The sequence below is a fragment of the Cetorhinus maximus genome, chromosome 22 (genome assembly GCF_964194155.1).
Source record: "Cetorhinus maximus chromosome 22, sCetMax3.hap1.1, whole genome shotgun sequence".
NCBI classification, from domain to species: Eukaryota; Metazoa; Chordata; class Chondrichthyes; order Lamniformes; family Cetorhinidae; genus Cetorhinus; species Cetorhinus maximus.
The window spans coordinates 4877077-4904749 of record NC_135900.1 but is presented as its reverse complement, the minus strand read 5'-3'; the positions used below and the strand labels follow the sequence as shown (position 1 = coordinate 4904749).

Below are 27673 nucleotides of genomic sequence, written 5' to 3'. Positions count from 1 at the left end.
CAACTGAATGGAAAGCCAGCACGTGGGAATATGCACCAACCTGGATATTATGTGGGAGACTTGCAGTGGATTTGACACAACACCACCTTTTAACATGGTAAAACAATTCAAGGTTCTTGACAGGAGCAATTATCAAGCAAAATTTGACACAGCCACATCTGGAGGTATTTGGACAGATGACCAAAAGCTTGGTCAAAGGCAGGGGGGTGGTTGGGGGGGAGAGAGAATAGAGAGCCTGAGAGGCAGTGGGGGAGGGAGAGAAGAGAGGGGGAGGCGGAGGGAGAGACCAAGAGCAGAGGAGTTTAGGAAGGGAATTCCAAATCTTTGATAGGCAGCTGAAGGTACAGAATACTTTTCAATGCACTGAAAGAACAAACGGCAGTTTCATCAAGCTGCCAATTCACTGCTTCATGGAAGATTTTACGTTTGATTTTGCAAATTAATGGAAAATGAACTGTGAATTAATGAGAGCAATCAGCCATAATTACCCCAATTGCAGAGGGCAGAAACTCTGTGCTTGTGTATTCACAATACTGATTTCATCTTGGCTCAGTTTTAGTGACTTTTGTGGTTGGTGTTATCGTGAAGATGTGCTTCATGCCAGATAATGAATTTTTAATCCATTGACTGGAAATCTGAATCGAACATTTTAAAAACAGACTTGTAAAAACATGGAGACGTTAATGACTTGACTTTGCAGCCCAAGATGGCTAACGCCAATTTGCATTATTATATGTTCCACATTCTAATTCATTGGGAGTCAGTCTGTCTTCAAAATCCATCAGAGACAATGACTTCAGGAGAGTGCGAAGGATTCACATCTCCTATCATGTTGGCAATCACCTGAGGTATTCAACTGTTGGAGATGGGGTATTAAGGTTAATCACTTGAGCCATGGGACATGGCTAAGTTAGCTTCCTGACATGAGCTAATCAAGTCACCTTTGGAATACACAATGATCTTTTTGAATCACCCTGGTAGTTGGAGAAAGGAGGTCACATGACAAGCCAACCCTTTACATGTTTTAAGCACATGTTGTTTCAGCAGAATGGAAGACAAGCGGCTTAGAGAGAAGACCTAAGTGGGGTCCCTCCTGCCTCCTTTTTTCTCCAAGCCTCGGTCGCTGACTGTGATCATCCAGGGACAATCTGCTGCAGACAGAGATTTCTTAATAGAATTCAGCCCAGCACTGCCCTCTCCCAAAGACCAACCAACTCAGTCATCCACATCTTAAATCGGAAGCAGAGGCTATTGAATTCAGTCAGTTACTAAACTGCACATTTTTACTTTATTTACAGGCTCTAATTTGGCCAAACTCTCCTCCCCCAGTCTGTAATCTGTATTTGTGTGTATGTGAACTTCAAGTGTGTGCGTGTGTGTCAGTGCGTATTTTATTATTTTACTTAGGTCAGTTTATAATAAAAGCCAATCTCTTTCTTTGTTAAACTCAAGAAAACCTGTCCCTATTGGTTATTTTATGATCACAGCATGTAAACAGTTAAGTACTCACTGAATTGGGAAGTACATCCTTTCCAAAAAAGAAAATCTATTGTGTTCAAACAGAGGTCAAAGAGGGGAGCCATTTAACCCCTCCTCACCAGGGTCGCGACAGTATCTTTAGCAAGAATTAACACACTTGCCAACATACATCACTAAAATACCTGGCACCTCCTCTTGTTCCCATTGAACTATGTCCACCCGGACTTGTACTTTAGTAACTCCAGGATTGAAAGAGGACGCTCCGACTCACCTGTTGATACTCTGGATTCCCGCATTCCTTCACTTTCTGTTGAAGAATAGTGATCAGTTTACAAAGCACTACTCCGTTATCCAACTCGGTCATGAAGCTCTCTGCTCGGACCTCCTTCCCTAGAATATAAATTCTTCATCTCATTGTGGTGCTTTGGTTTGAGGGAGTGAGGAAAGGTTGGGGAAAGATGTCAACGACAAAGTTAAAACCAAACAAAATTCTGGAGAAGCATGGGTTTTACTGGGGGGTTGGAAAGGGCGGGGGGGGTAGAGAATGGCCAGTCTTTGGGAGAGGAGGGATCAGTGCCCGAGGTGGTGGGGGAGGGGAAGGCTAGGTGGCTGGGAGGGAGGGCAAGGGTTCAACGTCCTGGGAGGGGTGAGACTTTAGTGCCCCTTCCCCCCACCAAAGCACATTGAAGATCATTTGACAGGGTCAACACTGAGAGGCTAGTTCCAGTAGCCGGAGAGTCTAGAACTAGGTGACATAGCCTCAGGATAATGGTATCAGTTATTTAGGACTGAGAAGAGGAGGAAGAGAAATTTCTTCACTCAGAGGCCTGTGAATCTTTGGAATCCTCTACCTGAGAGAGCTGTATATTCAAGACTGAGATCGATAGGAACTTGGACAATAAGGGAACCAAGGGATCTGGGGAAAGGCAGGAAAGTAGAGTTGAGCTGGTAGGGTAGCAGCCATGATCTTAATGAATGGTGGAGCAGGCTCGAGGGGCTGAATGGTCTACTGTTACTCCTATTTCTTGTGTTAAGTAAACCTCACCAAGCATCCCACTTAGCCAGATGGACAGGTCCTCCTGCATTGGCACCAAACTGGCCTCATGCCGCACTGCCAACCACTGATCGTACTGGGTAACATCCGCAAGTCCTGGTCCATGTCTGGGAATCAAAGGGCTCCTCGAGCCTGAAGGTGCATCACCAAACCACATCTATTGAAATAAAGAAAGGCTTCCATTTATACAGTGCCTTTCACGTTCTCAAGATGCCCCAAGTTCTTCACAGCCAATGAAGTGCTTTTGAAGTAGGGTCACTATTGCAATCTAATGCTGCTAATTTGTACACAGCAAGGTCCCACAAACAGCCATGCGATCATGGTCAGATCATCTGTTTTTACATGTTGGATGAAGGCATATCAGCCAGGTCACCAGTGATAACTCCCCTGTTCTTCTGCAAAGTACTGTGTTATCACTGTTATTAGATGGTTATGTTCTAAACTGTCTCTTTAATTCAAGGTAAAATGGAGTATCTAAAAGGGGCACATGAGCTGAGTGGCATGGTTGCCATGGGGACAGGGGTCCCAGGTCTGCTATTGAAACCCACATGCCACATTTAACACCTGAATACCAAGGACAGAGCAGCTGGCTTTGCCATGGGTAGACTTACAAACTCTCAGGCAGCCTGGACAAAGACAGAGAAAGACCAGAAAACAGCAGCTGCTACGAGCAGCGAGAAGAAAGGCTGTTCTTTATTAGCTACCGGGCAGAAAGTGGTTGGGAGCATGTTCTCTAGTCAAAGAGATGGAACCCATGGAAATTTAAGGGCACCAGAAGATTCACCCTGGAGAGGCCAGGAGAAGGAATCACTGGAGTGGGCCTGGCTGCTGGAAGTTGATTTGGGGAAGCAAAGTTCAACGTACAACTTTAAGAAAGAGGGAGAAGTGAGCCTGTGGGAAGTTGGGTGTACCCTTGGACTGGCTCTTGTAAAAACTACAACTCTGTGGAGAATGTATAATGTGTAAACATGGCATGGGTTAAGAAACTAAAGGAATACCTGTTCTGTAGCTCAGAGCAATAGTTTCCCTCTAAGTAATGCCTTGTTAATGTTGATTTTAGCTTGTTTATTACAGTCAAAGTCTTAAAGCTTGAAATCTTGTTGTGCAATTCCTTTAAGTGAGTCATTGGGAATTGAAATCTTTTTTTTAAAAAAAGGTTATCAATCTCTACAGGCATCATAATGCGGGGGCAGATGGGACCTTGGTTTAATGCTTCACCCAGAAGGAAATCAGATGAAATTTCTTTTTCCAGAGAGTGATTAGAATGTGGGAGTTGAAGCAAGTGGTATAGAAGCATTTGGGGGGGAACTGGTTGGGCTGAATGGCCTGTTACTATGTCAAATACCCTATTTAATCTGTTTGGGGAATAAATATTGGCCAGGATGACCATCCCTGTTCTTCAAATGAAGGAGATCGATCTTTTACATCCACTTGAGGGGGAAAGAGAGGTCCTTAGTTTTAATGCCTCACCCCCAACGATGGCACGTCCAACAGTGCTGCACTCCGACAGTGCTACACAAGAGCTGTCTGCCTAGCTGTTTGTGCTCAGGTCCCTGGAGTGGGACTTGAACTCCCAACCTTCTGATTCAAGAGGTGAATGCATACCCGGTGTGCCGTGGCTGGCATCAACAAACTAATTAAAACCGAGGATTAAAAACTGAATGTTTCTGGAAATATACAAGCTCGTCAGCAGTTTATTGGAGAAATGAAGTGTTTGAAGTTTCAGGTAGGATCCGCTCACCTGCTTGAATGAAGAGTATACCATCAAAAATATCACAGCCCATCTCTTTACAAATACTGACTAACCCGCTGAATATTTCCAACATTGTCTCTTTTCCTTGCTCATACAAAATAACTTATTGGAAGGTGCATAGTCCAAAAATGTGAAATGTGGGACCATTAATTACATGATACACCCTTTTTATTTTTTTACTTGAAGCTTTCAGTTTGTCAAAATAAAAATGAATGGTTCCATTCAGAATATTTTACATTTAATTAGTAAAATAAAACTAAATTCAATTATTCAGAAAGTATAACTACCTGGAGACCTTTCTGCAAAGCCATTGTTTATCCTTCAGTGATCCCCGATTCTCTTCCTGAAAGACAGGACAAAGTCTGATGATGACCATGAAACCATCGCCGATTGTCATAAAAACCCACCTGGTTCACTAATGCCCTTTAGGGAAGGAAATCTGCCGTCCTTACCTGGTCTGGCCTATATGTGACTCCAGACCCACAGCAATGTGGTTGACTCATAAATGCCCCCTGAACAAGGGCAATTAGGGATGGGCAATAAATGCTGGCCCGGCCAGCGACGCCCACATCCCATGAACAAATAAAAAAAACAATTAAACAAGAGCAAATACCCTAGAAGCACAACCAGCAGAATTGATGTTCCCATCAACTGAAAAAATCCTCCCCCTCTTTTAGGACAGTCTTTTCAATCTATTTTAATTTCAGGGTATTCTACGTTTTGCTAGATATACTGTACGCACATTAACATTTTAAATTCAGATCATCTATCCTGTGTACAAAATGGTTAAAATTGCATGTTTTCTCTTTCTCTAAACTACATTCTCTTCCCCCGCACCAGCACATACTAACCAGAGGACACAGATTTAAGGTAATTGGCAAAAGAATCAAGAGGGCAGAGGAGAGGAATTGTTTTTGTTACAAACACAGCAGGTTACGATGTGAAACGCGCTGCCCGAAAGGGCGGTTGGATCAGATTCAATAGGAACTTTCAAAACTGAATGGAATAAATATTTGAAGGAGTAAAATTTGCAGGTCTATCGGGGAAAAGCATGGTGTGGGACTAATTGCAGAGCTCGTTCAAACAGCAGGCACAGGGGCAATGGGCCTCCCCTGCACTGAAGGATTCTATGATTTTACATTAATATCCCACATTCAAATGGATTACAATTCAGCTCAGGGTAAAATGCTGGGTTTAAAGAGTAAGTTGAACAAGACATGCAATCCACATCTTATAGGGTTTTCACCCCAATGGTCAGCCCTGCTCAACTCATCTTGGTGGATGGGCAGAGAGACACACACGCACACAGGGGCAGAGAGACACACACGCACACAGGGGCAGAGAGACACACACGCACACAGGGGCAGAGAGACACACACGCACACAGGGGCAGAGAGACACACACGCACACAGGGGCAGAGAGACACACACGCACACAGGGGCAGAGAGACACACACGCACACAGGGGCAGAGAGACACACACGCACACAGGGGCAGAGAGACACACACGCACACAGGGGCAGAGAGACACACACGCACACCGGGGCAGAGAGACGCACACAGGGGCAGAGACACGCACACAGGGGCAGAGAGACGCACACAGGGGCAGAGACACGCACACAGGGGCAGAGACACGCACACAGGGGCAGAGACACGCACACAGGGGCAGAGACACGCACACAGGGGCAGAGACACGCACACAGGGGCAGAGACACGCACACAGGGGCAGAGACACGCACACAGGGGCAGAGACACGCACACAGGGGCAGAGACACGCACACAGGGGCAGAGACACGCACACAGGGGCAGAGACACGCACACAGGGGCAGAGACACGCACACAGGGGCAGAGACACGCACACAGGGGCAGAGACACGCACACAGGGGCAGAGACACGCACACAGGGGCAGAGACACGCACACAGGGGCAGAGACACGCACACAGGGGCAGAGACACGCACACAGGGGCAGAGACACGCACACAGGGGCAGAGACACGCACACAGGGGCAGAGACACGCACACAGGGGCAGAGACACGCACACAGGGGCAGAGACACACACACAGGGGCAGAGACACACACACAGGGGCAGAGACACACACACAGGGGCAGAGACACACACACAGGGGCAGAGACACACACACAGGGGCAGAGACACACACACAGGGGCAGAGAGACACACAGAGACCGAACTTACCAACGTAAAGTTGCTTCAGTTTTTATAACTAGTTGCTAAACCAAACCAACGCCAGCGCTGACACACACTGGTGAAACTCTCTCCAGCCAGCCCACATTGAAAACTCATGGTAATCTTGCTCCTAATATTTCTCTATATATTTGAATATGCAAAAAAAGGCAAGAATAATGAATGCCACCAGTCTTCTGGATGGGAGTAGAGGCTGCTCTTCTGGAAAGAGTCAACACACTGTGAACTGGAGTAAAGGGCTTGGGTTCAGACCAACCTGTGGGCTTTCCTTACGGGGCAGTTGACAGTGGAGTAAATCTCTCCTTCCTGCTTCAACAAGTACAGAGGCACAGTGAGCCCTTTGTGTCACACACTGGGGGAATGAACCCGTGCAATCGGAGCTCGGTGGAGTAATCAAGGGGAAGCGAGACGGACAGCAGACATCGCACTCGACTGAACAAAAGTCTCACTAGAACTGAAGGGGCAGCCATGGCCAAGAATGGGACAAAGACAACACTGATTGCTGAGAGCACACTATTCATACATCGTTGTAAAATGCCAAGTTCAGACATCACAAACATGTTCTGCATCTGCAGCAACAACAAGTAGCAATAAATATCCATCACAGACAACAAAACATCATTCAGGAAAAGTTTAACACACAATACAAACTGTTTCCATTATACCATCACACTATTTCGATTTTTTTTTAAGCACTTTTATACATTTTACTAGCGACAGTAGCCCATCAGAATAATCCCTGGCTTATTTCATTAATACTGAGTATGTTTCTCATTAATGCAATTTTTGTACAAACACCAGAGATATTGGCCTGGATTTTCTCAGCATGTGACATCTCACAGTGTTCCCCTTCTGTTAGATTTATTTAATTGACATTTCAGCTTGAGGAGTTTTTGTGTCGTAGCTTGCTGGATGTATGAGGTGATGACAGCGGAGCGAGGATAACAGGGCAACTGGGGTCTCAGTAAACAATGGGATCAACAGTCCACTTCCTTTCCCAAGGAGACTGGGGAAAGTAAGAAAAAAAGTAAAATGTTAAAAGCCTTGAAAATTAATTTACTAGCTGCAGGGACGAGACTCCACAGTTTCACGTGCGCCCTTTCTGGGCTGGAGAAGTTGAGCGGCATTGCAGGAACAGGAAACTTCCCATTAAACGGGTCCTTATGCTGCTAAGTACCAGCCTTAACTTTCCGCAGCAGGTTTAATGGGTAATTAATGTATAGGTGCAGAAATTTCATTAAATTGACAGGGCGGTCAAGGGCAAGCTATTTTCATTTTCAGAAGGTTAACAGCCGAATGGCAAAATTAATCAAGAGTGAGAGGGCACAGATTTAAAGTGATTTGCAAAAGAAGCAAATGTAACGTAAGAAAAAAGTTTCTCCCACAGCGAGTGGTTCAGGTCTGGAATGCACTGCCTGGAAGTGCGGTGCAGGCAGGTTCAATCGAGGCATTTAAGAGGACATTATTTGATTATTTATTATTTAGGGGAGATGATGGCGTCGTGGTATTGTCGTTGGACAAGTTATCCAGAGGCCCAGGGTAATGCTCTGGGGACCCGGGTTCAAATGCCACCATGGCAGAATTTGAATTCAACAAAAATCTGGAATTAAAAGTCAGAGGATGACCATGAAACCATTGTCGAGGGCAAGTAAAAGCCCATCTGGTTCACTAATGTCCTTTAGGGAAGGAAATCTGTCGTCCTTACCTGGTCTGGTCTACATGTGACTCCAGGCCCACAGCAATGTGGTTAACTCTTAAATACCCTCTGAAACGGCCTAACAATCCACTGCAAAAAAGGAATGAAACAGAACAGACCGCCTGGCATCAATCTAGGCACCGGAAATGACAACAGCAAGCCCTTGACCCTGCAACGTCCTCCTTACTGACCGCTGGGGTGTCAAAATTGGGAGAACTGTCTCACAAACTAGTCAAGCAACACTTGGCATAGCCATACTCACAGATTCATACCATACAGGTAATGTCCCAGCACCACCATCACCATCCCTGGGTATGTCCTGTCCCACCAGCAGGACAGACCCAGCAGAGGTGGTGGCACAGTGGTATACAGTCGGGAGGGAGTTGCCCTCCGGACCCCGTGAAGTCTCATGGCATCAGGTCAAACACAGGCAAGGAAACCTCCTGCTGATTACCACATACCGCCCTCCCTCAGCTGATGAATCAGTGCTCCTCCATGTTGATCACCAATTAAAGGAAGCACTGAGGGTGGCAAGGGCACAGAATGTACTCTGGGTGGGGGATTTCAGTGTCCATCACCAAGAGTAGCTCGGTAGCACCACTACTGACCAAGCTGGCTGAGTCCTAAAGGACATAGCTGCTAGACTGGGTCTGCCGCAGGTGGTGAGGGAACCAATAAGAGGGAAAAACATGCTTGACCTCATCCTCACTAACCTGCCTGCTGCAGATGCATCTGTCCCTGACAGTATCGGTAGGAGTGACCACCGCACAGTCATTGTGGAGACGAAGTCCTGCCTTCACATTGAGGATACCCTCCATCGTGTTGTATGGCACTACCACGGTGCTAAATGGGATAGATTTTGAACAAATCTAGTAACTCAAGACTGGGCATCCATGAGGCGCTGTGGGCCATCAGCAGCAGCAGAATTGTATTCAACCATAATCTGTAACCTCATGACCCAGCATATCCCCCACTCTACTATTACCATCAAGCCAGTTGATCAACCCTGGTTTAATGAAGAGTGCAGGAGAGCATGCCAGGAGCAGCACCAGGCATAACTAAAAATGGAGGTGTCAACCTGGTGAAGCTATAACACAGGACTACTTGCGTGCCAAACAGCATAAGCAGCAAGTGATAGGGTTAAGCGATCCCACAACCAACGGATCAGATCTAAGCTCTGTGTTCCTGCCACATCCAGTCATGAATGGTGGCGGACGTTTATACAACTCACTGGAGAAGGAGGCTCCACAAATATCCCCATCTTCAATGATGGAAGAGCCCAGCACATCAGTGCAAAAGATAAGGCTGAAGCATTTGCTACAATCTTCAGCCAGAAGTGCCAAGTGGATGATCCATCTTAGCCTCCTCCGGAAGTCCCCAGCATCACAGATGTCAGTTTTCAGCCAATTCGATTCACTCTACCTGAGATCAAGAGATGGCTGAAGGCACTGGATACTGCAAAGGCTATGGGCCCTGATAATATTCTGGCAATAGTACTGAAAGTTTGTGCTCCAGAACTTGCCGTGCCCCTAGCCAAGCTGTTCCAGTACAGCTACAACACTGGGATCTACACAGCAATGTTGCAATTTGCCCAGGTATGTCCTGTACACAAAAAGCAGGACAAATCCAACCTGGTCAATTAACACCCCATCAGCCTACTCTCGATCATCAGTAAAGTAATGGAAGGGGTCATCAACAGTGCTATCCAGCGGCACTTGCTTAGCAATAACCTGCTCACTGATGCCCAGTTTGGGTTCTGCCAGGGCCCCTCAGCTCCTGACCTCATTACAGCCTTGGTTCAAACATGGACAAAAGAGCTGAACTTCTGAGGTGAGGTGAGGTGAAAGTGACTGCCCTTAACATCAAGGCCGCATTTGACAGGAGTGTGGCATCAAGGAGCCCTAGTAAAACTGGAGTCAATGGGAATCAGGGGGAAACTCTCCGCTGGTTGGAGTCACACCTAGCACAAAGGAAGGTGGTTGTGGTGTTGGAGGTCAGTCATCTCAGCTCCAGGACATCACTGTAGGAGTTCCTCAGGGTAGTGTCCTCGGCCCAACCGTCTTCACCTGCTTCAACAATGACCTTCCTTCCATCATAAGGTCAGGAGTGGGGGTGTTTGCTGATGATTGCACGATGTTCAGCACCATTGACGACTCCTCAGATACTGAAGCAACCCATGTCCAAATGCAGCAAGACCTGGACAATATCTAGGCTTGGGCTGCCAAGTGGCAAGTAACATTCGCACCACACAAGTGCCAGGCAATGACCATCTCCAACAAGGGAGAATCCAACCATCGCCCCTTGATGTTCAATGACATTATCATCACTGAAACCCCCACTAACATCATCCTGGGGGTGACCATTGACCAGAAACTGAACTGGACTAGCCATATAAATACTATGGCTACAAGAGCAGATCAGAGGCTAGGAATTGTGCGAAGAGTAACTCACCTCCTGACTCCCCAAAGCCTGTCCACCATCTACAAGGCGCAAGTCAGGAGTGTGATGGAATACTCCCCACTTCCCTGGGGAAGTGCAGCTTCCACAACACTCAAGAAGCTTGACACCGTCCAGGATGAAGCAGCCCGTTTGACTGGCACCCCATCCACAAACATTCACTCCCTCCACCAAATATTCACTCCGTTCACCACCGGCACACAGTAGCAGCAGTGTGTACCATCTACAAGATCCACTGCAGGAATTCACCAAGGCTCCTTCAATAGCACTTTCCAAACCCATGACCACTGCCATCTAGAAGGACAAGGGCAGCAGATAGATGGGAACACCACCACCTGGAAGTTCCCCTCCAAGCCACACACCATCCTGACTTGGAAATATATCACCGTTCCTTCACTGTCACTGGGTCAAAATCCTGGAACTCCCTCCCTAACAGCACTGTGGATGTACCTACACCACATGGACTGCAGCAGCTCAAGAAGGCAGCTCACCACCACCTTCTCAAGGGCAATTAGGGATGGGAAATAAATGCTGACCCAGCCAGCGAAATCCACATCCCGTGAATGAATTCTTTTTTAAAAATTGAATAGAAACAATGTGCAGGGTTATGGGGAAAAGGCAGGGCAATAGCACTAGGTTCTAATGCTCATTTGGAGAGCCAGTACAGACACAATGGGCTGAATGGCCTCCTTCTGTACCGTTAAAATTCTGTGATTCTGAATTCAGCAACCTGTAGCAATTCACAACTTACAGGGAATCTCTTCCTCATCACAAGTTACTGGGCGATTTACACATTAATGACAGTGAGCACCATTAAAACTCACCATAACTTGCCCAGTAAATTCGGGGCTAATACCTGGTCATTATCTCATTGCTGTTTGTGGGAGCTTTCTGTGTGCAAATTGGCTGCCGTGTTTCCTACATTACAACTGTCACTGGGCTTTCGTTGGCTGTGAAGCTCGTTGGGACATCCTGGGGTTGTGAAAGGAGCTATATTTTTAAAAAAAAGACAGACTTGTATTTATGATGTGCCACACGGAGATTTGGCTGGGCTTTCTGGCATTTTTTCGGTACCTTTAGGCACGGGACGCTGGTCATACATGTGTTTTATGCCTGTAAAATGACGAGGTCCCTTTTCGCACAGATTCAGAAGCGGTGGTGGTGGTGGTGGGGGCGGTTGGGGGCTGTGTGTGTAGTGTGGGGGCTGGGGTTGGGGGGGAGAACTAGAGTGGAGTGAGCAGGGGGAACAGCTTAAAAAAAAAGAGTCAGTTTAAATGGTTGCTACTCAGACTAAGAAAGAAAACAAATTCTTGCATTTATATAGCGCCCTTCGACCAATGAAGTTGTTTCGAAGTGCAGTGCCTGTTGTAAGGGTATATGCAGCAGTCAAGCTTGCAAACTCCCCACAAACAGCAATGTGACAACGATCAGGTGATCTGTTTTGGTAATATTGCTACAGAGAAAGGAGAAATTTGCTGCTCATCTTCAAGAATGCACAACAGCTACTGTAACAGCTCAGGAATCAGTGCTGGGACCCCTCACTCAGCAGAGTTGTTGATTTGAGCACTATACTGAGCTCAACAGTCAAAATAATCTTCATGCTAGAATAAACATTGATTATTCTGAGCAAAAATGTTCTTCGTCAAACATAAAATTACCGAGGAATGTGACATAAATAGTCCAACCAGTCTTGTCCAAACCCAAGTAGTGTCTCCATTACAGTGACTGCAGCACATCCCTAAGATTTACAGACTATGGGAAAGAAGAAGGGAGTAGGATTAATTGGATAGCTTTAACAAGGTGCTGGCATAGGCAGGATGGGCTGAATAGCCTCCTTTGTTGCAGCATATGGTTCTAGTACGTATTCCAAGTCAAAGACCTAGAACTCCCTTCCTAACAGCACCATGTGGGTGTATCTATGCCACATGGACTGCCGTGGTTTAAGGCGTTGGCTTACCACCACCTTCTCAAGGGCAGTTAGGCATGGGCAATGAACGCTGGCCTTGTCAGTGAATGTCTACATTCAAGGCCAAGATTTGAATTCATCTTCTCTGGATTATTGTCCAATAGTATTGTGTTAAGCCTGCATCGGTTTGCAACGTGCTAATCACAATCAAAACTGGAAAAACATTGAATTATACGTTAGATACATCACCACCAGCTGAATATCTCTATTCTGTAATCTTTCACCAAATCACTAATTTTCAATAGTTAAAGAGACATTAATCTTGGGTAGTTAACAAATTCCGAATTATTCCCACCATAATTATCAAGGAAAATGAAAGTGTGATTTAAAGAGTTGGAGTGTACCCAACCGAACTGGACAGGATGCGTCAGAACTGTTCAATGTACCAAGAATATACAGCTCAGAAACAGGCCATTCAGCCCAACTGGTCCGTGCCAGTGTATATGTTCCATGTGACCCTCCTCCCATCCCTCTTAATCTCACACTATCAGCATATCCTGAAATCGGCAGGCCTTCAGAATTTTTCCTTCACTGCTTATCTTTGCTCAGGAGGTCACCCCCCCGCAAGGAGTTGCCCACCCACTACAGAGTCAATCCACCTCATGTTACACTTTACTCCCCCCAGCCTTACCCTTATGTAGCAATTCTTGTACATCAATCACAAGACATTAATAGGCAGGTACGCAAGTGATTAAGAAAGCAAATGGAACACTGGCCTTTATTGCAAAGGGGAATGGAACATAAAAGTAGGGAAGTCTTGCTGCAGCTGTACAGGGCAACTGTGGGAACACACCTTGAGTACTGTGTACGGTTTCTATCTCCTTACTTAAGGAGGGATATAGTTGAATGGGAAGCAGTTCAGAGGAATTTCACTAGGCTTATTCCAGGGGTGAATGGGGTTTTATGAGAAAAGAGTGAGCAGGTTGGAGCAATACTCATTGGAGTTTAGAAGAGTGAGAGATGACCTTATTGAAACATGATTCCAAGGGGGCTTGACAGGGTGGATGCTGGGGCGGGGGATGATGATGTTTTACTCTTGTGGGGAATCTAGAGCTAGGGGGGCACTGTTTAAAAATAAGGGGTCTCCCATTTAAATTGGAGATGAGGAGGAATTTCCTCTCAGAGAATTGTTAGATTTGAAGATCTCTTCCACAGTGAGCAATGGAGGCTGGGTTATTGAATACATTCAAAGCCAAATTTGACAGATTTTTTTTGGATGGACAAGGGAGGGAAGGGCTATGGGAGGGGCAGACAAGAAAGTGGGGCTGAGGCCATAATCAGATCAGCCATGATCTTATCGAATGGAGGAACAGACTTGATGGGCTGAGTGGCCTACTCCTGCTCCTATTCCTTATGATCGTATAATCTCAATTAAAATGTAAAACATATATATATATAAAACCTTAAACTATAGCAACCTTGCGTTAATCTAACAAAACCAGGAGTTGGGTATTCTTGTGCAATTGAATATATTTCATGGATTCGACTTCATAATGCTCACTTTAAAAGCTCGTGATTAAGGCAGATGGGCTCTCAGTTTAATGCCTCACCTGAAAGTCGGCACCTCTACAGTGCAACACTCCCTCAGCAATGCACTGAAGTGTCAGTCTGCACTGTGCTCAAGTCTCTGAAGAAGGCTGAGAGGAGACTTGATAGAGCTATTCAAGATCCTGAGGGGCATGGGAAGTTTAGATGGTGAGAAACCACTCCCACTCAAAAGAGCATCAAGGGCCAGAGGGCACAGATTCAAAATTCTAAACACACCAACAGCAGCCCAGAATGCCTCATCACATCTGCACAAAGCTATCAAAATTGCTCAACAAGAAACGTCATGAAATGCCGAAACACATTTAAATATCAAGCGAGGCTATAGTCAGGTACGAGAAAGCACACATTAATCTTTTAAAAGCAGAAGAGCACCACACTTACCACGACAAAAATTTCCACAAATGTAAAAGTTCACATGAATAGCATGAGGCAGCTCATTGTAGTTGCAATAAACAGAAACCATCTGGAGGAGTGGAATGTGACTGAACTATAGATTTAAATTATAGCATTTCAGTATTCAGAAAGCTTCTAAAACAAGCATCTACCACATTGCAGTGATCCCTGTCATGTTTTGTCTTTTAATAAGCGATCAAAAAAAGGCCCCGTGACTGTGCCTTTTCATAACTGGGTCAGCTATTTCATCCCAAAACCACCCGTAAAGACACTGATTTATCAGCACCTCGTGGAGCATACATCATTATACAACGGTTGTCCCAAAGTATTTCACAGCCAATGAAGTGCTTCTGTAGCCACTTTTGTAGCAATACAGGAAATACGGAAGCCAAATTGTGCACAGCAAGGTCCCACAAACAAATACGACAACGGCCAGCTAACCGAAAAAACGGATTAAGGGGTAATGGTTGGCCAGGACACCAGGGAGAATTCCCGTACTCTTCTTCAAAAGAGTGCCGTGGGGTCTTTAACGTCCAGCCAAGGCAGCAGACAGGGCCTCACGCAAAAGTCACTGCTTCCAGCAGGTGCAGGACAGGAAAGTCGGCCTGGATTTGTGCTCAAGGCTCTGGGGGTGGGGCTTGAACCCACAACCTTCTGACTGAAGCGAGAGAGTGTGTGCTACCCACAGAGACACAGGGGCTGCCACCTCATACTAATTACAAGTGTGCACTTATTTTTGCTACTATCCCAAGCTGGGCTGCTCGACACGGAGTACATTGGGAGTGGTTGAATTACAAGCAAACTTGTTGTTCTATTCATTATTAAACGTGACTCACTCCTGCTATGAATAACTGCGACCAGTGGAATCTTTAAGTTCCTTTTTTGAAAGCAAAACGCATTTACTAGTGGTTGTAAAAGGAGAAAGATCTAAGTGCACAAAATATAAGATCAGAAGAAAACATATGTGGCTTGATACATGTTTAAGTGACTAAATCTTTTTATATGGATTAATTGTCTGAGTTTGCTTTTGCTTGGATTTTAGTGTTATATATATATATTCTTATCACCCTGTTCAAATCCCTCCATGGCCCTGCCCCGCCCAATTTCTGTAACCTCCTCCAGCTCCACAAACCTCCAAGATCTCTGCATTCTCCCAATTCTGGCCTCTTGAGCATCCTAGATTTTAATCGCTCCATCATTAGCAGCCGTGCCTTCAGCTGCCTTGGCCACAAGCTCTGGAATAACCTCTCTGTCTGTGTCTCACTTCCTTTCAGACTTTTTAAACTTAGCTCTTTGATTAAGCTTTTGGTCACCTACCCCAACACCACCTACTGAGGCTCAATGGTTACACTCTGATGACACTCCTGTGAAGCTCCTGGTTATGTTTTTCTATCATAACGGTGCCACAGAAGTGCAAACTGCTATTTGCACATTAATCATTGCAGAGTTCAAAACTAGAATTCAAGCTGAAATTTCTGTCAATCTGTTCTTATTGATTTAGATCGACAATTCCACCTCAGCTTTTGAGTACTTATTTTAAATCAGTTTTTCCCTGTAAACTAATCTGTTCAGTATAAACGAACACAGAGGATAAAAAACAAAGAAAAGTACAGCACAGGAACTTTTACATTTGTGGGAATTTTTGTCGTGGTAAGCCCTCCAAGCTTGCGCCGATCGTATTGCCCGTCAACTAAAACATTTTGCACTTCCGGGGTCCGTATCCCTCTATTCCCATCCTATTCATGTATTTGTCAAGCTGCCTCTTAAACACCACTATCGTACCTGCTTCCACCACCTCCTCTGGCAGTGAATTCCAGACACTCACTACCCTCTGCGTAAAAAATTTGCCCCGCACATCTCCTCTATAGTTTTCTCCTCTCACCTTAAATCTATGTCCCCTAGTAATTGACTCTTCCACCCTGGGAAAAAGCTTCTGATTATCTACTCTGTCCGTGCCACTCATAATTTTGTAAACTTCTATCAAGTCGCCCCTCAATCTCCATCGCTCTAGTGAGAACAATCCGAGTTTCTCCAACCTCTCCTCATAGCTAATAACCTCCAGACCAGGCAACATCCTGGTAAACCTCCTCTGCACCCTCTCCAACGCCTCCATATCCTTCTGGTAATATGGCGACCAGAATTGCACGCAATATTCCAAGTGTAGCCTAACCAATGTTCTATACAGCTGCAGCATGACTTCCCAGCTTTTATATCAATACCCCTGTCAATGAAGGCAAGCATGCCATATGCCTTCCTGACTACCTTATCCACCTGCATTGCCACTTTCAGTGACCTGTGGACCTGTACACCCAGATCCCTCTGCTCGTCAATGCACTTAAGGGTTCTGCCATTTACTGTATAATTCCTGCCTGTATTAGACCTTCCAAAATTCATTACCTCGCATTTGTCTGGATTAAACTCCATCTGCCATTTCTCCGCCCAAGTCTCCAACCGATCTACATCCCGTTGTATCCTTTGACAATCCTCTTCACTGTCTGCAACTCCTCCAACCTTAGTGTCGTCTGCAAACTTACTAATTATCCCAGTTACATTTTCCTCCAAATCATTTACGTATACTACAAACAGCAAAGGTCCCAGCACTGATCCCCGTGGAACACCACTAGTCACAGCTCTCCATTCAGAAAAGCACCCTTCCACTGCTACCCTCTGTCTTCTATGACCAAGCCAATTCTGTATCCATCTTGCCAGCTCACCTCTGATCCCATGCGACTTTACCTTCTGTACCAGTCTGCCATGAGGGACCTTGTCAAAGGCCTTACTGAAATCCATGTATATAACATCCACTGCCCTTCCATCGCCGATCATCTTTGTCACCTCCTCGAAAAACTCGATCAAGTTAGTGAGACACGACCTCCCCTTCACAAAACCATGCTGCCTCTCACTAATACGCCCATTTGCCTCCAAATGGTAGTAAATCCTGTCACGAAGAATCTTCTCCAATAATTTCCCTACCACTGACGTAAGGCTCACCGGCCTGTAATTTCCTGGTTTATCCCTGCTACCCTTCTTAAACAACGGAACAACATTGGCCATTCTCCAGTCCTCTGGGATCTCACCCGTGGCCAGTGAGGATACAATGATTTCTGTTAAGGCCCCAGCAATCTCCTCCCTGGCCTCCCTCAGTACTCTGGGGTAGATCCCATCTGGCCCAGGGGACTTATCCACCTTAATATTCTTCAAGACACCTAACACCTCCTCTTTTTTGATCTCAACATGATCCAGGCTATCTGCACACTCTTCCCTAGACAAATCGACCGCTAAGTCCTTCTCTTTGGTGAATACTGATGAGAAATATTCATTTAATATCACTCCCATTTCTTCTGGCTCCACACACAGATTCCCACCTCTGTCCCTGAGTGGGCTTACCCTTTCCCTGTTCCTGCTTTTTACATATGTATAAAAGGCCTTGGGATTTTCCTTAATCCTGGTTGCCAATGACTTTTCATGACCCCTTTTAGCCCTCCTGACTCCTTGCTTAAGTTTCTTCCTACTTTATTTATATTCTCCACGGGCTTCATCTGTTCCCAGCCTTCTAGCCCTTACGAATGCTTCCCTTTTCTTTTTGACTAATCTCACGATATCCTTCGTTATCCAAGGTTCCTGAAACTTGCCATGCTTATTCTTCATCCTAGCAGGAACATGCCGGTCCTGAATTCTTATCAACTGACATTTGAAAGCCCCCACATGTCAGTTGTTGATTTGCCCTCAAACATCTGCCTCCAGTCTAGATTCCTCAGTTCCTGCCTAATATTGTTATAATTAGCCTTCCCTCAATTAATCACCTTAACCCGAGGACTCCTGTTATCCTTATCCACCACTTGAAACTTACTGAATTATGGTCACTTTTCCCGAAATGCTCCCCTACTGAAACTTCGACCACCTGGCTGGGTTCATTCCCTAATACCAGGTCCAGTATTGCCCCTTCCCTAGTTGGACTATCTACATATTGTCTCAGGAAGCCCTCCTGGATGCACCTTACAAATTCTGCACCATCCAAACCCATAGCACTAAGTGATTCCCAGTCAATATAGGGAAAGTTAAAATCACCCACCACAACAACCCTATCGCTTTTACATCTTTCCAAAATCTGCCTACAGAGCTGTTCCTCAATCTCCCACCGGCAATTGGGAGGCCTATAGTAAACCCCCAACATTGTGACTGAACCCTTCCTATTCCGGAGCTCTACCCATATTGCCTCGCTGCATGAGCCCACTGAGGTGTCCTCCTGTCGTACAGCTGTGATATTCCTCTTAACCAGCAGTGCAACTCCCCCACCTCTTCTACATCCCTCTCTATCCTGCCTGAAACATCTAAATCCAGGAACATTTATCTGCCAATTCTGTCCATCCTTCAACCAAGTCTCTATAATAGCAATAACATCATAGTCCCAAGTACTAATCCAAGCTCTAAGCTCATCTGCCTTGCCTGTTATATTTCTCGCATTGAAACAAATGCATTTCAGACCCCTACTCCCATTGTGTTCAGTAATTTCTCCCTGCCTGCCCTTCCTCTTAGTCCTACTGGCCATATCCACTGGTTCCCAGTCATTTATTTCACCTGCTGACCTATTGCTCTGGTTCCCACCCCCCTGCCATACTAGTTTAAACCCTCCCGAGTGACACTAGCAAACCTCGCAGCCAGGATATTGGTGCCCCTCCAGTTTAGATGCAACCCGTCCTTCTTGTACAGGTCCCACCTGCCCCGGAAGAGATCCCACTGATCCAGATATTGGAAACCCTCCCTCCTACACCATCTGTTCAGCCATGTGTTCAGCTGTACTATCTTCCTATTTCTAGCCTCACTGGCACGTGGCACAGGGAGTAATCCTGAGATTGCAACCCTAGAGGTCCTGTTTTTTAACTTTCTGCCTAACTCCCGCTGTAGGACCTCGTCACTCTTCCTGCCTATGTTGTTAGTACCAATGTGTACCACGACCTCTGGCTGTTCTCCCTCCCCCTTCAGAATGTCCCGTACCCGATCAGAGACATCCTGGACCCTGGCACCAGGGAGGCAACATACCATCCTGGTGTCTCTTTCACGACCACAGAAGCGCCTATCTGAGCCCCTGACTATAGAGTCCCCTATGACAATTGCTCTTCTGTGCTTTGACCCTCCCTGCTGAACAACAGAGACAGCCGTGGTGCCACTGCTCTGACTACTGCTGTTGTTTTCCCCTGATAGGCCATCCCCCCCAACAGTATCCAAAATGGTATACCTGTTAGAGAGGGGGACAGCCACAGGGGATTTCTGCACTGACTGCCTGCCCCTTCTAGCGGTCACCCATCTATCTGTCTGTACCTTGGGTGTGACCACGTCTGTAAAACTCCTGTCAATGACGCTTTCCGCCACCTGAATGCTCCTAAGTGCATCCAACTGCTGCTCCAACCGATCCATGCGGGTATGTGAGGAGCTGCAATTGGGGACACTTCCTGCAGATGTAGTTGTCCGGGACACTTGAAGCGTCACAGATTTCCCACATCCCACAGGTGAAGCACTTCACCCCAGCAACTGCCATTTCTAGAACGATTTAATAAATTAATTTAAATCTAATAACTGCTTATTGACTCCTTATTAACTATACGTTCCCTCGGGCTAGATTTCTACTATAAATGCTAAATTCTAAGAACAGTAATCCCCTGATTCTGGTCTAGATACCCTCTACTTATTAATTAAGTGATTAATTTATTTGGTTTAATTAGTTTAACAATGTTTTAGTTTCAAATTCAGTGTAGATTCTCTACCAGCCAATCAGGTCACAGATTTACCATGATGCCACTTTTAAATAAAGGAAAGGAGTTTTTAAAAAAAAACACAAACACAAGTAGTACATCATCTCATCCTCATTTGACCCATCAAATATGCCCAACCTGGGTTATACTTTCATACATATAGTTCACTGAAATGATATTATTTATTTTTCAATGTGTTTTATTGGCAGTATGCGCAAGGTTGAACTCTGAACAGGTGGCAGGGCTGACACACTATTGCATCACTTTGAGGCTGACTGTGATGATTTTGAACGAGTGAGTGTTAATAAGTACAGAATGCCCTATTTTTAAAAAAAACATGCCTGCTTGGCACACCACAATTCGCAGTCCACCACAGAGTTCAACATAGCACAATACTCAAAAAGACAAAGTATTAAAAGGCTGCAGTTTGCAATGCACAGAAAAAGTCCACCAGGGTTCAAATAGCAATTAACCTCTGAATGAGCTCATCCAATGTTCGCTTATCAGTTGAAGTTCTGTAGCCTTAAAGGGACATGCCCACACCTTGGCAGCAGGATGTTACATTGTGCTCTTAATCAAAGGGCTGTGCACCGTTGGAATTCTCTACTTCAGGGAGCTGCAAGTGCTCTGTCGTTCAGTATATTCAAGACAGAGATCAATAGATTTTTGGATACTAAGGGAATTAAGGGGTATGGGGAAGGTAGATGATCAGCCATGATCTTTTTGACTGGCAGAACAGGCTTGAAGGGTCAATGATCTATTCCAGTTTCTATTGCTTACATTCTACAACAACACACCTTGCAGTAATATAGCTCCTTTAACACAGGAAAATGCCTCAACATGCTTCATGGGGGTCTAATTAGAAACAATTTAATACCAAGGCATGAGCACATCATCGGGTCAGGTGACTAAAAGCTTAAGCAAAGTGGACGAAGGGGTAGGCAGTTCCTGAGCAGGTCGAGAGAGGACTCTCCACTCGTTATACAATTCATATGGTTTCAATAAGCAATCTGCTCCCTTCCACCAGATTACAGTCCATGCACTGAAGGTAATGAAGGTAAATGGAAGCATCATTGAGACTACAGGCCAAAGAATGTGATCAAAAGTATTAGATACAAGGACAACTTTGAATGGGCAATAAATGCTGGCTTAGCCAGAAATGCCCATATCTCATGACTGAATAAATACTACCACCCATAAGATGCACTGCAGCAACTCACCAAGGCTCCTTTGACAGCACCTTCCAAACCCATAAACTAACATCTAGAAGGACAAGGGCTTCAAGTTCCCCTCCAATTCGCTCACCGTCCTGATTTGGAACTATTATCGCCATTCCTTCACTGTCGCTGGGTCAAAATCCTGAAACTCTCTCCCTAGCAGCACCATGGGTGTACCTACACCACGTGGACTGCAGCGGTTTAAGGCGGCAGGGGTACTTAACAAGAAATTTAGCCTGTGGACATGTAATTGGCTTGATGGAACAAGATCTGGCTAAATAATGTAAAACAATACGAGCTTTTCTAGAGCAAGCTATAAGGGCACCAGGTTAATTGCTGTCCATTGCGGGGGAGGTAGCGGCAGAGTGGTATTGTCATTGTACTGGTATTCCAGAGACCCAGGGTAATGCTCTGGGGACCAGAGTTCATCGTGGCAGATGGTGAAATTTGAATTCAATTTTTGATTGTCATAAAAACCCATCCGGTTCACTAATGCCCTTTAGGGGAGGAAACCTGCCATCCTTCCATGTGACTCCAGACTCCCAGCAATGTGGTTGACTCTTAAATGCCCTCTAAACAAGGGATGGGCAATAAATGCTGACACACATCCCGTGAATGAATATAAAAAAAATCAATCATTCTCTCAATGGATTTACACACACACGGATGAAAGTGCAAAAGTGCTTTCTGTATCTCCAAAGGAAATCGGGCAGCACTCTCCACTCTGAGTCAGCAATTCAAGCCCCACTCTAAAGGCTTGAGTACATAAACCAGGCTGACACTTCAGCGCAGTACTATGGGGGGCTGCCATGTTTTGGACGAGACATTAAACCGAGGCCCCATTTGCCCTTTTGGTGGCCGGGGTGGGGTGGTGAGGGAGGGGAAGGGTGTGTAAAAGCACAATTTTGAAGAACAACAGGAGAGTTTCTGCCTGGTGTCCTAACGAATATTTTTCTCTTAACCAACATCACAATTGATTACCTGTTAATTAGTCTCATTGTTATATGTGGGATCCTGCTGTGCACAAACAGGCTGCTGTCTTTCATGATATCATGACAAGGGACCACAGTTTGAAAGGAGCTTTAGGGCACAATATAAAATGGGAGTTACCTCTTCACTTGCAACCTGCTGTGCAAAAAAAATCACCCTTTTTGGGATTCTTTTATCCCTCAAATTTCATGAACACTTTGCCCTTACCAAATATCAGCAACCTCTCCAATATCCAGCACAGTGGGAGCATTTATGTCCACCTGAGGGGTCAGACAGGACGTCTCACCCAAAAGACTTGCACCCCCGATGGAGTTACACTCGCCCCATTCCATACCCCCCACCCTTTGACTGTTGAATGAGAGTCTGCCAGTGTAGCTTCACTCCACCATCACATCACAACTCACTGCACCATCCAATCCTGTCACATTTTAAACATCTTATTACAAATCACAGTAGGAGGTCCCTGTGAGACATTTCAGAATTAGATCACAGACGGTGAGGTGCCCGAGCTTTGAACTCTGTGAATGGTGTTAAAATTGTAAATAGTTGGAGCCTTAAGCTACAATTAGGAAATCATTCTATAAATCTCAGAGCTAGCTAGCCCTGTCCATTATGATCAGTTCTCTGCTTAACAAAAACAATATTACTGAGGTTATTAGACATAGATTATGCAAAACACTCAGACACCTTTACAATGTTGACACTGCAAGCCACAAATTTAGTTGAATAAGCTCTGGAACACAAACGTTTGAACACTCATTTGACAGACAGAAGCTTGTCTCCTGGATCCTACCGCATACGGTGTCCTGCTCACCCTGATACCCCCCCCCCACCGCCATCTTTACTCCATTAAACTCCACCCCTCACCCCTACCAGGGTGCCCAGCCACCATCCCCACCCCTTACACCCCATCCTCACCACTTCATTCCCAATTTCACTGCCGCCCCAATTGTTGGCCATTCTTCAGTCTTTCAACTTTGCAAGCTCGTGTTATCAAGTCTCCACTGCCCCCACCACCTCACCCGCCCCCCCCAAACCCCTACCACCACCAACCCCCCGCCAGCCCCCTTCACTCTCTTCCCTTCCACGCCCATTCAAAATCTCTGCTCCAAAATCTGAGCTAGAACACTAACCACACTCGTCACCCGCATCACCCAGTACCAGTGCTGGAGATACACAACAGCTTTAATTCAACAATAGACGCGGAGGTGGGCTGAAAGGTGCGAGCTGGGTACCCACACCACACCCAGGTGTACCCAAAACTCACACCCTTTAAACCTGCAATCGTTCCCCATACCAACTCCCTGTAGCCTCCCCTGTACCCTTCCCTATGCCCCTCTATCCCCCTGTACCTTCCCCTACACCCCTTTAACACCCTGCGCCCACCGCCATACCCCTTCTAACCCAATGTACCCATCTCCATGCCCCTCTAACCACCCTTACCCTCCCCGATACTCCCTCTAACCCCCTTACCTCCTCCTATTGCCTCTTCCATACCCCCTCTAGCCTCCTATACCCTCCCAGTGATGGCAGTAACCTCCCCCCTGCCCAGGCTCCTGAGGGGAAACATTGTATCCAAAATGTAACTGAGGAAAAAAAGAAAGTCTCACCTGGGGAGCAGCTTGTGTCTGCGCTCTCCCGGGTCCTAGCGCCTGGTCCCGGACTGGACTGCGCTCTCCCGGTCCCGGACTGGGCTGCGCTCTCCCGGGTCCTAGCGCCCGGTACCGGACTGGACTGCGCTCTCCCGGTCCCGGACTGGGCTGCGCTCTCCCGGGTCCTAGCGCCCGGTACCGGATGGACTTTGCTCTCCCGGTCCCGGACTGGGCTGCGCTCTCCCGGGTCCTAGCGCCCGGTACCGGACTGGACTGAGCTCTCCCGGTCCCGGAATGGGCAGCGCTCTCCCGGTCCCGGAATGGGCTGCGCTCTCCCGGGTCCTAGCGCCCGGTACCGGACTGGACTTCGCTCTCCCGGTCCCGGAATGGGCAGCGCTCTCCCGGTCCCGGACTGGGCTGCGCTCTCCCGGGTCCTAGCGCCCAGTACCGGACTGGACTGAGCTCTCCCGGTGCCGGAATGGGCAGCGCTCTCCCGGTCCCGGAATGGGCTGCGCTCTCCCGGTTCCTACCGTCCTGTCCCGGGATGGGATGGGCTGCGCTCTCCCGGTTTCTCCCGCACTGTCCCGGGTCCTCCCGGGCTGTCCCGGGTTATCCTGCCTTGTCCCGAGCTCTCCTGGATTGTCCCGGTTTCTCCTCCAATCTGTTCCTTCTCAGTAGTTGTTAAACCGCCATTCATCCCGTGGGCAGCGCCGTTCGAAACAGCCAATAGCGGCCCGCGGTCCAGCCTGCGGGGCGTGGCCTAGGTGAAAGGGGCGGGGCTCCGCCTCGCGTCATTCAGAATATTGCCAGAGACCAGAATCGCCACATTGAATCGCGGCTGGACAGTGGTTCCAGTCTCTATCCACTCTGCACAGACACATTTTATTTAAATACACTAATTATTAATGTAGAATATATTGTAAGTACATAAACATTTATGTTTAGATTTGTAAAGTTCTTGTGCAAATTTAAACTTTAGTAAATCGGGATGTGCCCATGTTAGAAGCAAACAGCATCATTCCTAAAATGTTAACACTTCTCAGCTTCAATGTAAGAGCCTTCACACCATCCAACAGGCAGTGCTGGAAACACGCAGCAGGTCCAACAGAGAGAGAGAGAAACAAGAGTTAATGTTTCAGGTCAATGATCCTTCAGTTCTGATAAAATCTCACAAAAAGTTAGTCTGTAGGTTCAGTGGGTAATTAGGAAAGTAAGTGGGATGTTGGCCTTGTCAGCTGTGGTTCAGTTCATAGCACCCTCGCCTTTGAATCAGAGGGTTGTGGGTTCATGACCCACTCCCGGAAACCAAGAACTGTGATTGTACTCGAAAGAGTTGCAATCTGTGACTGTTGATAACTCGAAAGAGTTTCACTGGAAGGGGTATCAAGTATAAACGTTGGGAAGTCTTGCTATAATTGTACAGGACATTGGTGAGACCATACCTGGAGTACTGCGTACAGTTTTGGTCTCCTTACTTAAGGAGGGATATATTTGCATTGGAACTAGGTTCATTCTGGGATGAAGAAAGGTTAAGTAAGCTGGGCCTGTACTTACAGGAGTTGAGAAGAGTGAGAAGTGATCTTATTGAAAAATATAAGATACTGACCTGGTAGATGCTGATATTTCCCCTTTTGGAGGAGCCTAGAACTAGGGGACACAGTTTAAAAACAAGGGGTCTCCCATTTAAGATAGAGATAAGGAGGAATTTCTTCCCTCAGAGGGTTGTTGGACTTTAGAATTCCCTATCCCAGTGAAGACGTTTCCAGTTGTGGTCTAAGGAGCATCAATGTAAGATAGCCACTAATAAATGCAGTACAGAATTCATGAGAAATTGTTTTACACAGAGAGGATTAGAATGTGGAACTTGCTATCACAGGGAGTGGTAGAGGCGAATAGTATAGAGGTATTTAAGGGGAATCTTCTTCTTCAGTTCTCTGCCCAAAGGTAAGTCTGACTCACAGCGCCATGATCCCCACCACGGGCAGGGCAAGGAGGCAGGTCCCAAATCCAGCCCAGCTGTGATAGGGATCAAACCCCACGTTAATGGCACCAACCTGATACACACCGGCCATCCAACCAGTCAGCCAGCCACCTAGCATTCCCCACCCCTACCTCCCCTCCCCCACCTCCTACCTCCCCTCCCCCACCTCCTACCTCCCCTCCCCCACCTCCTACCTCCCCACCGCTCCCCCCCCCCCCCACCTCCCCCCCCCACCCCCCAGATAGGGTGAGATGAAGTGGAGTGGGAGGATGCTCATTGGAGCATTAACACCGACATGGACTGGTAAGGTCAAATAGCTCCTTTCTGTGCTGAAAGTACTGGGTAATTCTATGTTGCATGGTCTGTATTCTCTAGGGACAGGGGGCAGATGAGGTTCAATGCAGAGAAGTGCGAAGTGATTCATTTTGGTAGGAAGAATATAGAGAGACAATGTAAAATAAAATGTACAATTCTGAAGGAGGTGCAGGAGCAGAGGGACCTGGGTGTATAAGTCATTGAAGGTGGCAGGACAGATTGAGAGCGTGATTAGTAAAGCACACGGTATCCTGGGCTTTATTCATAGGAGCATAGGTTATATTGAATCTGTATAAGACACAAGTTTGGCCTCAGCTGGAGTTTGTCTCCAGTTCCAGGCACCGAACTTTAATGTGAAGGCATCGGCGAGAGTGCAGAAAACATTCATGAGAATGGTTCCAGGAATGGGGAACTTCAGTTAATTAGATAGATTGGCGATGTTATGACTGTTTTCCTTAGATAAGAGAAGGCGGAGAGGAGATTTCATAGAGGTATTCACATCCATGAGGGGTCTGGACAGAGTATACAGGGAGAAACTGTTCCCGCTGGTAAAAGGATCGAGAATGAGAGGGAACAGATTTAAGGTGATTGGCAAAAGAAACAGAACGGATATGAGAAAAAACATTTTCACGCAGTGAGTGGTTAAGGTCTGGAATGCGCTGCCTGAGAGTGTGGTGGGGGCAGGTTCAATTGAAGCATTCAAAAGGGAATTTTGTTCTCTGAACAGGAAGAAAATGTGCAGGGTTATGGGGAGAAGGTGGGAGAATGGCACTAAGTGAGTCGCCCATTCAGAGAGCTGGTGCAGATATGATGGGCCGAATGGCCTCCTTCTGCATTGTAATAATTCTGAGATTCAGTGACTTGTTACGGAATCATAAAACCGCCCAGCACAGGAGGAGGCCATTCAGCCCATCATATCTGTGCCGGCTCTTTGAAAGGACTATCCTGCTGCTCTCTCCCTGTAGCCTTGTAAATGTCTCTTTTCAAGTATCTATGGTCCTGTGTTCTGTATTTGTTGATTCTCTTGTTTGTATTTTATCATTGTTGTAACTTACCTGTCATTTTTGCCACTTGCTGGGTTTTTCCACCACCTTTTCTCAATGTTGTGGGTTTTTTCAACGATTAAATCTTGCAGAACCAGATCTACCTAAAGGACCCAACTTAGAAAACTTGGGCCTAGAGGTTTCCCATTTTGTGCTTAGGATGTGAGTGTCACTGGCAAGGTCGATATTTATTGCCCTTTCTTGAACTGCAGCAGCCCGTGTGGTGCTGTTAGGGA

At 46.4% G+C, this 27673-nt stretch overlaps 1 protein-coding gene across 4 annotated transcripts in view; it reads right to left on the bottom strand.

Annotated features, from left to right (window-relative positions):
- gas2l3 (growth arrest-specific 2 like 3) overlaps positions 1 to 24188 on the bottom strand; it is a 55515-nt gene extending 31327 nt beyond the window's left edge. Inside the window, exons 1-4 of one of the 4 annotated variants that reach the window (XM_078567554.1) lie at positions 24117 to 24188; positions 4574 to 4629; positions 2525 to 2690; positions 1751 to 1869 (exon numbers count right to left, since the gene is read on the bottom strand). In XM_078567554.1, the coding sequence (XP_078423680.1) occupies positions 1751 to 1869; positions 2525 to 2690; positions 4574 to 4597 (309 nt within the window). In that variant the 5' untranslated portion in view covers positions 4598 to 4629; positions 24117 to 24188. Of the gene's footprint in view, positions 1 to 1750; positions 1870 to 2524; positions 2691 to 4573; positions 4630 to 6480; positions 6608 to 24116 lie in introns of those variants that run through there. The other 3 variants (XM_078567555.1, XM_078567556.1, XM_078567557.1) reach the window with 3 other exon arrangements.
- Between the last annotated feature and the right edge of the window lie 3485 nt (positions 24189 to 27673).